At 40.5% G+C, this 13,587-nt stretch overlaps 1 protein-coding gene across 1 annotated transcript; it reads left to right on the forward strand.

Annotated features, from left to right (window-relative positions):
* The first annotated feature begins 296 nt into the window (after positions 1-296).
* On the forward strand, positions 297-3,022 carry rps26 (ribosomal protein S26). Its single transcript, XM_072567069.1, has 4 exons — positions 297-475; positions 1,233-1,410; positions 1,512-1,642; positions 2,928-3,022. Exons 1-4 carry the CDS (start codon positions 473-475, stop codon positions 2,964-2,966), a joined length of 351 nt encoding a protein of 116 aa, XP_072423170.1. The 5' UTR covers positions 297-472; the 3' UTR covers positions 2,967-3,022.
* The last annotated feature ends 10,565 nt before the right edge of the window (positions 3,023-13,587 follow it).

Consider the following 13,587-nt stretch of genomic DNA (forward strand, 5'->3'; position numbering starts at 1 on the left):
CATCAGAAATGAAAACATTTAACTGTTTTCTCTCTCCACGAATGTTGCCACGCCGGCTACATTTCTCCAGCACACTGTTTCGGGTTTCCAGCCTCCATAGTGTATTTTGCTGTTTTTTTTACAGCTGGGGATGGAATGACCCGGTGAATTCTGATTGACAGACTCGCCCACCAATCAGCTCCGGCTGGTTCTGATCGCGCGGTGTTCGCTGGGACACGTCACATTACTGTTGTAGCAGTGCGTGAGCATCCGCTTAACAAACAAGTTCCCTTATAGTTCGTGGTGTAATAGCATTTAGAAGAGATTATTCGACGAATATCTTGAAGATTTGCCTTCATGAGGCTGAGAGATTGGTCAGGATGGTTTGAGATTTGCAGCGTGAAGACGTTTTGACGAGTTGCTGGAGGGTTGAGACGGAGATATAAAAGGAGCGCGCGGCGGTTGCCCTTTCTCTTTGTGACTCGTGCTGAAGATGGTGAGTGTGGGTTTGAGGCGTCAGAGAGCTGAGGGGAGTTATATACCGACCACCGCCTCAGTGTCCTGAATAACGAAGAAAAGTGCAGTTTAACTTTTCAATTCCTGTCTCATTTCCTTTGCGGGAGGGCTTTCTCAATTTGGGATGTTGGAGCGTCAACTAAGCTGAGGCCTACCGATTGCAGGCCAAACACGAGTTCTCCCGAGATGTGAGTTGAACTAACCCTGCCCGACCTCGCAAAAGCTGTTTCTGCACCATCGTTAACTGGGTGGTTAACCCTTGGTGCAGATTCTGAGGCGGGGAATTTTGGCATCCGTTCGAGATAAAACGTGGTACCCGTCCGGGACTGCGGCAAATTGCTGTCGGTAGCAAGGGACTTTATTTGGGCTTCCTCCTGTTTCTCTTCCAGGAAATTCTCCATGTAGGAGGAACTAAATGCCCTATTTTATGTGTCAGTGACTGGAAGTTGAATGGTTTTTACATATTTTATTTAAAAGATTAAACCATTGAAATTCTACAACTTTCTCGTTTAAAGCTGCATTGAGCCGTGTATATACACTGGAGTTCGCTGATCCACATCACTGTCCAATCATTTTTACTGCTAATTGGATGTTGGAATCGAGAGTACATTGGCTACATTCCGTGTCTCCTGTTTGTGGTTGTAGAATACAATAACCTGAAGTGCAGTGTGTTTCAACAGTTTGTCTCACTTTATGTTGCGTATTACTTTTCATTAAGAGGCAATTCTTTCTTTCAGACTAAAAAGCGAAGGAATAACGGGCGTGCAAAGAAGGGCCGTGGCCACGTCCAGCCCATCAGATGCACGAACTGTGCCCGTTGCGTCCCAAAAGACAAAGCCATTAAGAAGTTCGTCATCCGTAACATTGTGGAGGCTGCTGCAGTTCGAGACATTTCGGAGGCCAGTGTCTTTGATGGTCAGTAGTGAATCTGAGGAATTTCTTATATCTTTGACACTAGTTTTGTTCATAATTGTTGTATGCTGTTGTTGCTTGGTTTGACTTTTCTTTATTTCCAGCATATGTGCTGCCCAAGCTGTATGTAAAATTGCACTACTGTGTCAGCTGTGCTATCCACAGCAAAGTGGTGAGAAATCGCTCACGAGAGGCCAGGAAGGACCGCACTCCACCTCCACGTTTCAGGCCAGGCGTAAGTATTGAAACTCCTGCTAACTGTTGAACTGGTGGCACTCTGGGTCTAGGCATGGCTATCTAGTGAAGTCACATTACACCCATGACTAGTTCTTAGCCAAATGATGATTCTGTTTCACTGGGGCTGTGATTCTGGCTCCAGGGTTGATTTGGAGGCTCTTGAAAGGTTGTTGTAACTGATAATATAAATTAGGAGTAAGAGTAGACCGTTTGGCCCCTTGAGTCTGCAATGTAATCATCATTAGGCTCTTAATTCCAGATTTTTTAAATTCAAATGCCATCTTTGCCTTGGCAGGATTCAAACCTGGAATATTACTAGTGCTCTGGGGATAGTACTGGGCTGTCACTCCTTCAATTTGAAATCCAGTTGTTTACTAGTTCACTCCTTTAAAGGTGTGTCTCCTCATTTGTCTTTGTATTTAATATCACTGAAAATCACTATCATAGACATTTCCCAATGACTCATTGGTCCTAAGGTGCCTATAGTTCCCAGTTTTCCTTCTGCCTCCTTTCTTAAATAGTAGTGTTCCACTTTGACAGTGAAACCCTGCAACATTCATTACCATTGGGGGCTGTAGAAGGTGAGGGTTTTGGCAGTAGGTAGGGATTGTGGGTACAGGTGTCAAAATGCTACTTGGATATGTGTTTGCCCCTAGTTAAGTGAGGGGAACTTGGTTGTGGTACCAATTGCAGTTTTCTGTTTTCCTCTGGGCAGTGCTGGGCACTTAAAGAAATGTTCTGGAGTTTGGCTTTGGAATTATTTAAAACACTCCATCTTCCTTTTTTCCAAAAGAAGATCCATTAGGCTGGGAGAGAACGTGACTTGAGCAGAAAGGCAACCTGCTTCCAACTCCCACTTGGTATTAATTTTGCCAAGGCCAGCTTGGAGGAGATAGCACATTGGGCAAATGTATTAGTTAAACGTGTTAGTGAAATCGATGCATTAATTTAGTCCTGGTCCACTCCCTTTGTCCTTAATGATCCAAATTTGGGACCTTGTCTCTGTCAAGCATAAATTACTGATGTATTGCTTTGTTTTTGTTTATTCAGTAAGATTGTTTCTTACCTTGACTTTTATTTGAAATTTGTGCTTAAATGTGCCAGGCTTAGTCTTTGTGAAAATAATTCTCTGAAACACTTGGTCATTGTGGTAGGTACTGTGTGAATGATTGTTAAGCAAAGCTTGCATCCTTTATCTTGTGATAGGTGACAATTTGAGGAGATAAAACAAAAAAAACTTTTCATTATTCGTGGGTTATGACCTACAATATTTTTCTTTTCAGGCCAACATCCCACGTGGTCCTCCTCAAAAGCCGATGTGAGCATTGCTGGATCCTATAAATTGATTTGAAAGAATAAAGATGCTGAACAACTGAAAGTTTTGTGTGAATATTTACTAATTTTGCACCTTGTGTTTTTCTTTTACCTTGAAGATATGATGGTTGGGTTTTCTCTTGTACGATAAGTTGAGCAGCAAGTTTCCACCGCCCAGTTGTTTCCAGTAGTGAGTAGCTGCCTGGTGTTCTGACATCTAATTTAATTGCTGCTGAAATTCTGCAATGGTATGAGGAGAGAATGAAATTGAGCTCCATTGCAGTGATTTCTGTCAAGAGAATCAGATAGTCATAGTGCAGTTAAGGGTAGTGCAACACCCCCTTTGGCTGTTTTTAAAAAAGGAAGCAGAAAGAAGACTATTCTAAACCAATTAGTCTGACATCGGGACAACATGTTGGTGTATTATAAAAAAAAACTAATAGTAGAGCACTTGGAAAATAGAAGGGTCAGACAGTTGACACAAAGACAAATTACAGTCAACAAATCTATTAGAATTTTTAAAGGCTGTAACTATAGAGTGGATAAAGGAGAGCTAGTGGAAATGGTTTACTTGAATTTTCAAGCTTTTGATTAGGTCCCACATTAGCATGTAAAATTAAAATACATTAGATTCGGAGTACTATATTGACATAGAACTAGGTGGCAGACCAAGTGACCAGAGGGGTACTGTGGGGGTCAGTGGTTGGATCCCAGCTATTGACTGTATTTATGATTTAGATGAGAAAACTAAATGTACCCTTCCAGTCTGCAGGTGAAATAAAGTTGGATCTGCTGGATAAGATGCTCCAGTGTGGTTTGGGCAAGTTGACTGGGCAAATGCATGCCAAATAAAGTAATGTGGATAAATGTGAAGTTTTGCACTTTGGTAGCCAAAACAGAAGCCACACTTATTATTGAATGGTGATAGATTGGGAAAAGGGAGATGCAATGAGATCTGGGTGTCCTTGAACACTGGTTGCTGAAAGTAACCATGCAGTTGTAGCAGGCGGTGAAGAAGGCATACATATGTTCGCCTTCATAGAGGATTTGTGTACAGGAGCAGGGATTCCTTGGTGAGACCACACCTGTAGTATTGTGTGCAGTTTTCATCTGATGATGATGTGGCTATGGAGTGAGTGTAATGAAGGTTTACCAGACTGATTTCTGGGATGGAAGAACTGATGTGTGGAGAGAAACTGGAACGGTTAGGAGTATATTCATTGGAGTTTGGAAGAAAGGGAGAATGGTCTTAACAGGGTAAACGGAGGAAAGATATTCCTGATGACCAAGGAGTCCAGAATGGGGTGGGGGGCACAGTTTAAGGATATGCAATTTACCTGCAGTTCTTGGGGTAAAGGGATCAAATGGTATGGTGGGAGCGGAGTTGGATGATTAGTCATGATTATACTGAATTGCAGAGCAGGTCAAAAGAGTTAAATGGCCTACTGTGGCATTGATTTTCTATGTTTTCATCACAAATGAAACTTTGCATCCAGTACACCATCTTTTCCATCATATGTCATCAATGGAAATGATGGGCCGTTTTTTTTTAAAACGTGGCAATGTACTAAGCCCCCTAGGCACTTCATAGAAGTAATGGCAGGGACAGGAAATAGACATTAGGTTGGATGCTTGATGGGGAGAGGGGTTAGGAGTTGAAAAGGTAGGTATTACACCAGTGATGCATGGGGAGAGGGAGAGAGGTGATGGGGGAGTTGACTAAGGTATTGCAGAGCCCTGTGGAATGCTGTCAGTGGAAAAGAGGGATGGGTATTTGGTATCCTAAAAGATGTTCGTAACCATATAGCAATTGTTTATGTTGCACAGGATGGAGGTAAACGTGACATATAAAGTTGTATAACGTATGTTCAACTTTCACCATGGGACCTAAATGTTTGATGTTGGAATGACTGGAGGCTAGAAAAAAGTGATGTAGTTCTGTTAATTAAGGATGGCTGTTCAGGACCAAGAGAATACTTTTGTAGGAGCAATCAAATTGTTGAATTAGTTTGGATAGAGCTAGGAACTTGTAAAGGTAAAAGGCGCAAATTATTGCAGTGTTTTATAGCCCCTCTAGCATTTGATTTATTGTATGTACTGAGATATAGTGAGTATAATTTTGCATGCTCTACAGGCAGATTGTTTTGCTACCTGATGCATTTTATATGGTACAGTGGCAGAAAGAGTTGCCCCAAGTCAAACCATATTTTAAAAAATATTTCATTCACTGACTTTTAATCTACATTAACAGTGGGAGATTGGCAGTTTAGAAAAGGAGTGTGTGTTGCTGGGACAATTTCTTAAAGCGTTCTCGAGCCAGCAAGGAAAAAGGATATCCTGAGCCCTCAGGATATGCGGCAAGCCAAAATTCATCAGTAACCCATAGTAAAGGAGCTTCTCATTGATGGTGATCACAACATGATATAATTTCATTTTCAGTTTAATAGGGAGAAGTGTGGATCCACAACACTCCCTCTTTAGGTTTAAAATCAAAGATATGAAGACACGGCTGGCTAAGGGGAACTGGGAATCCATGTTAAAAAGGTATGTGAGGTTCAGTGGCAGATTTGAAATATTTCCCAATTGTCATGACCCACAGGTGGTGCTCTGGAAGCCAGCACCATTGTTATTGGATTTGGATGTAGCTCGCTGAACTTGAAGGTTCGTTTTTATGAAACTACAAATCTTCTCAAAACTCACTAATTGTTTTTGGAGTTGTGAAAAACAGACCCTTCGGTCCAACTCGTCCATGCTGACCAGATCTCCTAACCCAATTATAGTGCAGTACAGGCTCTGGTTTCACAGGTCATTGCAACATCGAGAGCCAATCTGAAGCCCATCTAACCTACACTATTCCATTGTCATCCATATGTTTGTCCAATGACCACTTAAATGACTTTAAGGTTTGCTATTGTTGCAGGCAGGGCATACCACGCACTTACTACGCTCTGTGTAAAAAACCTACCTCTGACATCTGTTCTATATCACCCATCAATTTAAAGTTATGTCACCTCATGCTAGCCATCACCATTTCACTCTGCACCTTAATCTGATCATCTGGTGGTCAGTCGCCTCTCAACCTTCTCTTTAACAAAAGCAGCCTCAAATTCCTCCACCTTTCCTCCATACCATCTAGTCCCATTTGCCAGCATTTGGCCCATCACCCTCTAAACCTTTCTTATTCAGATACCTATCCAGATGTTTTTCAAGTGTACCAGCTTCTACCACATCCTCTGGCAGCTCATTCCATACACGTACCACTCTGTGTGAAAAAGTTGCCCCTTAGGTCCATTTTATATCTTTCCCCTCTTCCCCCTAAACCTATGCCCTTTAGTTCTGGACCCCCCCACCCCAGGGAAAAGAGCTTGACTATTTACCCTATCCCTGCTCCTCATGATTTAAAAGCCTCCTAGAAGGTCACCCCTCAGCAGAAACAAAGAAAACGGAAATTGCTGGAGAAGCTCGGCAGGTCTGGCAGCATCTGCGGGAGAAAAATCAGAGTTAACATTTCGGGTCAGAGTTCAGAGGGGTGCATCTCTACCACTCTATAAATGTTAAAATTTAATAAAATTGCCACCAATCTCACTTTTTTCTCATTCACTGCTACCCAGGGAAAAAGCAAGCACACAAAGTTCCTTCAATCATAATTAAAACAACTTTATTAAAACAAGAATAGTAAATAGAATTTCTAATTTATGTATTTAAAACTATCCCTATTAAAATTCGCGCACACAAACACGTAGAGGAAAAACCTAAGTCCGAGGAAGAAAAAGTAGTTAGAGGAACACCATCGTTCCAAAATCTCAAAGTTCGATGGATTGGTCGGTGGGACTAGATTTGGTTAGGATATCTGGTCGGCATGGATGAGTTGGACCGAAGGGTCTGTTTCTGTGCTGTCTATGACTGACTATACCAATCTTTTTCCTCAGATGATTTGATGTTATTCATGCAGCAGTTATCAGTCTTTAGTTCACTGGTTGCTTGTTTGGTCCAAGGATTTTTCTGGTTGTCTTGCAACAGATGAAATACTGATGAATTTTAGTTACTCTTGTAATGCAAGAAATATGACAAAGGTTTGTGCTTTATAGTGAAAGTATCAAATACCAGCTGTTTTAAAGTGATACTTCAAAAATCAAATTGCAGGAAATGCAACCGCCACATTTTGCACAGTAATAAAATTATCAGATGATCATAGGTGTTGCTTCATGGATTGGTGATAATACTGGGAAGAATTCCACTCCTGTTTAAAATATGTCCGGAGATCTTTTAAACCCCTAAGAATGTAGCTGGATGCCATTTAATGGCCTCATTTGAAAGACCACACCATGGGTCATGCTCCAGCTTCATCGTGCAGTCATCAGCAGCTATCACCACTTTTGATCTTGGTGATGGAAGGAGGGTGAACCACCTAACTATGATTGGGCCAATGATAGGGAAGCTTCCACTTGGAAAGGCACAGTCTGACCAGAAGTAGTCAGCATGTCAGAGGGAGATCACATCCAACAAATCTTATCAATTTTTTTTCCCCCAAGGTGACCGGGTGTGTAGATGAAGGTAGTGTAGTTGATGTACTTTATATGGGTTTCAGCAAAAGCTTTGACAAGGTCCCGCAAAGGGGATTGATAAAGAAGGTGAAAGCACATGGGATCCAAGGTATTTTGATGTATTGGATCCAGAATTAGTTTCGTGACAGTAGACAGGGGTGGTGATAGAAGGCTGTTTGTGAATGGAAGCAGGTGTCCAATGGTGTACCATTAGGAATCTTGTGTGTGTGTATATTATATCACAAAGATTCGCCAGGTGGTTGGCAGTGAGGATGAATGTGTTGGGTTACAAGAGGATATACGTGGCTTGGTCAGTGGTAGATGGAATTTAACCTGAAAAGTGTGAGGTGATGAAATTTGGAAGAAGTAACAAGAGTACTCAATGGCAAGATACAAGAAAGGTCAATGGAACAGAGGGATCTTGGGGTGCTTGTCCACAGATCTTTTGAAAGCAGCAGGACAGGTTAATACGGTACAGTTAAGATCGCTTATGGGGTGTTTGCTTTTATCAGTTGTGGCATAGATTATAAGAGTAGGGAGGTTATTCGATTACTTTAGATTACTTACAGTGTGGAAACAGGCCCTTCGGCCCAACAAGTCCACACCGACCCGCCGAAGTGCAACCCACCCATACCCCGACATTTACCCCTTACCTAATACTACGGGCAATTTAGCATAGCCAATTCACCTGACCTGCACATCTTTGGACTGTGGGAGGAAACCGGAGCACCCGGAGGAAACCCACGCAGACACTGGGAGAACGTGCAAACTCCACACAGTCAGTCGCCTGAGGCGGGAATTGAACCCGGGTCTCTGGTGCTGTGAGGCAGCAGTGGTTATGTTGGAGCTGTACAGACTTTGACTAGGCCACAGCTCTCGTACTGTGTTTTTCTTGATCTATTAATGATCTAGATCTTGCAGTGCAGGGTACAATTTTTCATGTTTGTAGGTGATACAAAATTTGGAAGCATTGTCACAGTTTACAATGTAAAATTACAAAAGGACATTAAGTTGGTGTGGGTAGAAAGGTGGCGGATGAAGTTCAATGTGATGAAGTATGAGTTGACATTATGATTCTAGCTGATCGTACTACTAGACGTGTCAGATCACAATGAAATCTGGCTTGATAATCTTGTTTTGTTGAATTAGTTAATATGGTGATTAGTCACTGCCCATTTCTTTAACAGCAGATGTTTATTACACAAAATATATTTTTTTAAAAAACAAGGGCTATATAAATGTATATGAAGCCTGATCTCACTGCTGAGCCAAGCTAAATTTCAATCTGTTTCCCGACACTATCTGTTACAGAGACTAGAGTCCAGTGAAATGACGCCCAAGCTGAATTCTTTAGTGTTCTATTTAAACTGATTTGTTCCAGGTTATTTCCCGTGGACTGTCAAGACAATTCAATGAGTCCTTTCCAAATCTGCTGATATGAACTTTCTCACCATCTGTTGGTCTAACCTTTTGCAATTCTAATAATCTGTAGGTTTCTAACCAAGCTCTCCTGTTTTGGAAATTTCACAAACTCAACATTTCTGCTGAGGTAATTTATTCCCTGAACTCTTCTCCTCGGAGAGAAACTAAACTAACTTCTAAACCCAACACTGATATATTTTCTGAACTGAACTGAAATATTGGCTTCTGAACTGATTTTTAAAATCAATGCTTATCCTAGATTCTTTTAAACTGAAACCAAAACTAAAATGGCCTTACGTATTTACTTGTTGTAAACACCACAGTATAAACCTCTTTCCATTAACACCACAGGATTTGCGACTACTTGCTGTTCTAGAAGAACATTCTGATCTTTTTTGTTAAAGAAAGCCCTTCACAAAACTAACACTCTGCCAATATTTTGAAATCTAAATATCAAAAATGATATTCCTTTCAAAACAACATTTTAGTAGAAAAAACATGGAGAAAGTACCTTGTTTTTAAATTTTATATTATTCCAGAGGGTGTGCAGGACTGGAGAGACTTATGTGTGCATAAGTCATTAAAGGTGGCAGGGCAAGTAGAGGGATTAGTTAATGAATCCCAAGATACTGTATATTTTGTTAATAGCGGAGTACAGGAGCAATAAGGTTTTGTTGAGCTTGTGTAAGATAACAATTAAACCTCAGCTAGAGTGTTGTATATAGTTCTGTATGCCACATTTCAGGAAGGATGAAAATGCAGAAGAAGTTTGAGAAAGTTTCACGTCCCTGGATCCAAAGAAAATACATTGGAGAAGTTTTCCCTGGAGCATTGGAGGCTGAGGGGTTACCTTTATAGAGACTTTATAAAATCATGAAGGGCATGGATAGGGTAAATAGACAGTCTTTTCCCTGTGGTGGGGAAGTCCAGAACTAGAGGGCATGGGTTTAGGGTGAGGGGGAAAGATTTATAAGGGACCTAAGGGCAACGTTTTCACACAGGGTGGTGTGTGTATGGAATGAGCTGCTAGAGGAAGTACTGGAGGTTGGTACAATTACAATATTTAAAAGACATCTAGATGGGTATATGAATAGGAAGAGTTCGAGGGATGTGGGTCAAGTGCTGGCAAATGGGACTAGATTAATTTAGGATATCTGGTTGGCATGGACAAGTTGGACTGAAGGGTCTGTGTCTGTGCTGTACATCTCTATGACTATTTGGATAGAAACAATATTTAGGATTACAGGCAAAAGCTAGGAAAATAGCATAAAGTCATAATGTTTGTTCAAAGTGCAGTGAAGACACGATGGACTGAACAGCCTCTAATTAAAAAGTCTACAATTTAGAATTAAAAGGAGGGACACTGAACATGTATTAGGTAAGATCCTGTCTGTAAAAAGAAGAGCAATGCAAAGGGAGAAGAAAGAAAAAGAGAAGTGGAAATAAAGTTTGAATTTGATTGTGAGGAGAGGGAACAACAAGAAAGAAAAATGGGGAAATTGGATGTATGAAGCTTGAACTCCAATTGATGATCAAATCCAACAACAGCTAAGAGTAAAGACAAAAAGAGATCATAACTCAGGATGATTCAGATTCCAGTGAATGAATAATTTAACTAGAAATCTATGGTTAGTGCTTAAATATATGGAGGTAGAGTTAGAAGATACTTCACCTTATTTAAAAAGGTACTTAGACAGACAAAGCGGTCAAAAGATGCTTGGTCCTCAGTGCTGGGGTGTTTCTGATGGTATAGCTATGAATATACTGTATAAACCAATTTGTCAGAAGAACAATCTGCAGACTGAAATGGGTAAAAAATATACTATTCAATGTTTTTGAACTTGTCCCTGAAGCTTATTAGTTTAAAATGTAAGACTACAAGAACAAAATCTAATCACGCATTCTTAGAATGTACAAGAGGAAAAAGAAATTGAGATCAGTAGTTTCAGTCTCTGACGTTAGAGAACATTTTTGAGTGCAAGGGAAATTGATTGTGAAGGAACTCGGAAATAGTACCCAAGTAAACCACAAGGCTTATTTAAATGAGCATCACCCATTAAAGGTCAGAGAATCAGCAGTTCTGGCAGATACTGATGATATCCCATAGATTGTTACATGCATGTAGATGGTCATATGGGAATCTGAAAAGAAATTGGAGGAATAGAAACTTTGCAGATGGAAGAGTTTAGTTTAATACCTGCAACAGAGGAGCACCATAATAATAAAGGAGAGAGCCTATAATCTAAAAACGATATAAAGAAAATAATACACTTCCATTGTAATAAGGCTGGACATACTAAAGCTAATTGTTGGCAGTAAAATGGGAGACTAATTGCAGTACTAAGAATGCTTAAGAAATTCTCAATGTGTATTAGGAAAGAAAATGAGTGTTAAAATGATGACTACTAAAAATGAAGCAATGAATCTGGATAATCAGGAATATGTTTCCTCACCTTTTGGTCAAATTTCAGACCATGAGAGGTTCTGAATATTTTATTTCAAAAGGAGTGGTAGTTCCTTATTCTTTAAATTGAAGAGAGAAACTAATGGACACTAGTTAATCACTTGTTGGCTAATTATACAACTTTTCTTCTGAAGAGCCTGTGAAGGAGAAAATAGTATGCGGAGGTATACACCATGTCCATCAGGGTTCACATTTTATGTGACAAATATTCAAAGAGATAATAGTTTAGGAGTAAAACGATTTATGTCTTCAGTTTAATACCTGGAGTATTGGAAAGATGGCATTAAACTTTGAAGAGCAGGATCACAACTTATCAGAAATGTCCTATTGAGGAGAATAAAGGAATTCCTTTGTTACTGTTTACTGTAAGATATGTCCTAAACGAGTTCATGGGATTCAGTCCTTTTAAACTGACATGAACATGAGCTGCTTTAATTGATTGAAGAAAAAATGTATAAACAAAACTCGGAGACTACACTTCCAGCCTATGTTTAAAGTTTCAGAGAGAAACTAACCAAGCCGTGAGAGTTGCCAAAAAACATTTGTAGTGAGTACTCCAGACAATAAAAAGAATCAGCTAGTATCAATAAAATGTTAGAGAGATAATACGACGGGACTATAGTCAGGACAGACCTGTAAAGCTGCTTCCTCTGTTTAGCACGCAAGAACAGCGTGTGTTGTAACTTAATCCGGTTGAGACCTTGCTTTGGGGCAAAAATAGAAATTGCTGGAAAAGCTCAGCAGGTCTGGCAGCGTCTGTGGAGAGAAGTCAGAGTTAACGTTTCGGGTCCAGTGACCCTTCCTCGAACTTCATTTTGAGTCACCTGATCTGAAGATGATTTTCAGTGCTCAATATTCTGGTATTATTCCACAACTGGTCACTAGATGGAGCATCAGCAAAAGCGAACAGTCCCAATGGGGCCCACTGCATCGGGGATATCAGGGGCACCAACCCATATTCGAACATCAAATCCTGCATATGCTAAAAATCTGAAACAAAAACAAAGTAGTGGAGAAATTCAACAGGGCTGGCAGTATCTGTGGAGAGAAAAACAACAGTTAATGTTTTGAGTCTGGTCCTGAAGAAGTCATATCAGACTTGAAACGTTGACTCTGTTTCTGTCTACACTATGATCTTTTACTATAAATTCTGAGTCCTATCCTGCCCCATTAGCTACCTGACGGAGCACCGCTCCGAAAGCTTGAACTTCCAATTAAACTATAACCTGCCGTGTGAATTTTAACTTTGTCTACAAATGTTGCCAGACCTGCTGAGTTTCTTCAGCATTTCCTGTGTTTGTCTCCCATTCTACCATGGGAATATTCTTTCTCTTTATTGTGTAATAATTAAGCATAGCTTTTTTTCTTTGAGCACTTTTTCAATATCAGCCGCAATCATTCACGAAATAAGATCTTCGTTTGTAGTTTAATAGCTCATCGCATTCTTGTCCTCCGGGTGTCGCTAACGAGGTGAGCTTTTATCGCCCAATTTTAATTTCCCTGATTTGACGCAAACTTTCTTCAGTGTCATTGAATGATGCAGCTGGAGGGTGGTCATTCGGCCCATCAGTCCTCCTGAGTCCGAATATGTGTGTGACACTGCAGTTTCATATTGCCCAGATTGAATTTCCTTTGCTGAGGTTATAAGTGAAGTCGGTAGGACTCCTTGGATGCTGCCTGAACTGCTGTGCTCTTCCAGCACCACTAATCCATTTTCTAAAACACCCAACTTTTCGTGATGTGTATCTTTTTAAAGCTTGGTTGCAGCATTTCATCTTCAGATTTTTCTAAACGGAATTCAAAATCACAAACTACTAACGCTCATATTGGATAGTACCAGTCCGGTACTATAACCGTGGCAGTACTGCATTGCTCATCTGTTGGAGGTGACATTTCACTCTTCCTAATCAATTTATAAAAGTATTCAATTTTTTGGAAATAAAACGTTGGCAGTGCCCTCAGTTCTGAAAGTCATACCGGACTCGAAATGTTTGTTTCTCCACAGATGCGGACTTTCTCTTACAGTCTATGTATGACCGCCTTGCTAATTCAGTTCACTGAATTATAGTGACTATACTTCATATGGGCTTCAGTGGCTGTTAAGCACTTTAGGACATGGATGGCGATACATAGATTGCACGTCGGTCTGTTTTAAGCCATATAAACTGGGTAGTCAAGGGTCCTTGGCTGGTGCAATAA

This window comes from Chiloscyllium punctatum, chromosome X (genome assembly GCF_047496795.1).
Source record: "Chiloscyllium punctatum isolate Juve2018m chromosome X, sChiPun1.3, whole genome shotgun sequence".
Taxonomy (NCBI): Eukaryota; Metazoa; Chordata; class Chondrichthyes; order Orectolobiformes; family Hemiscylliidae; genus Chiloscyllium; species Chiloscyllium punctatum.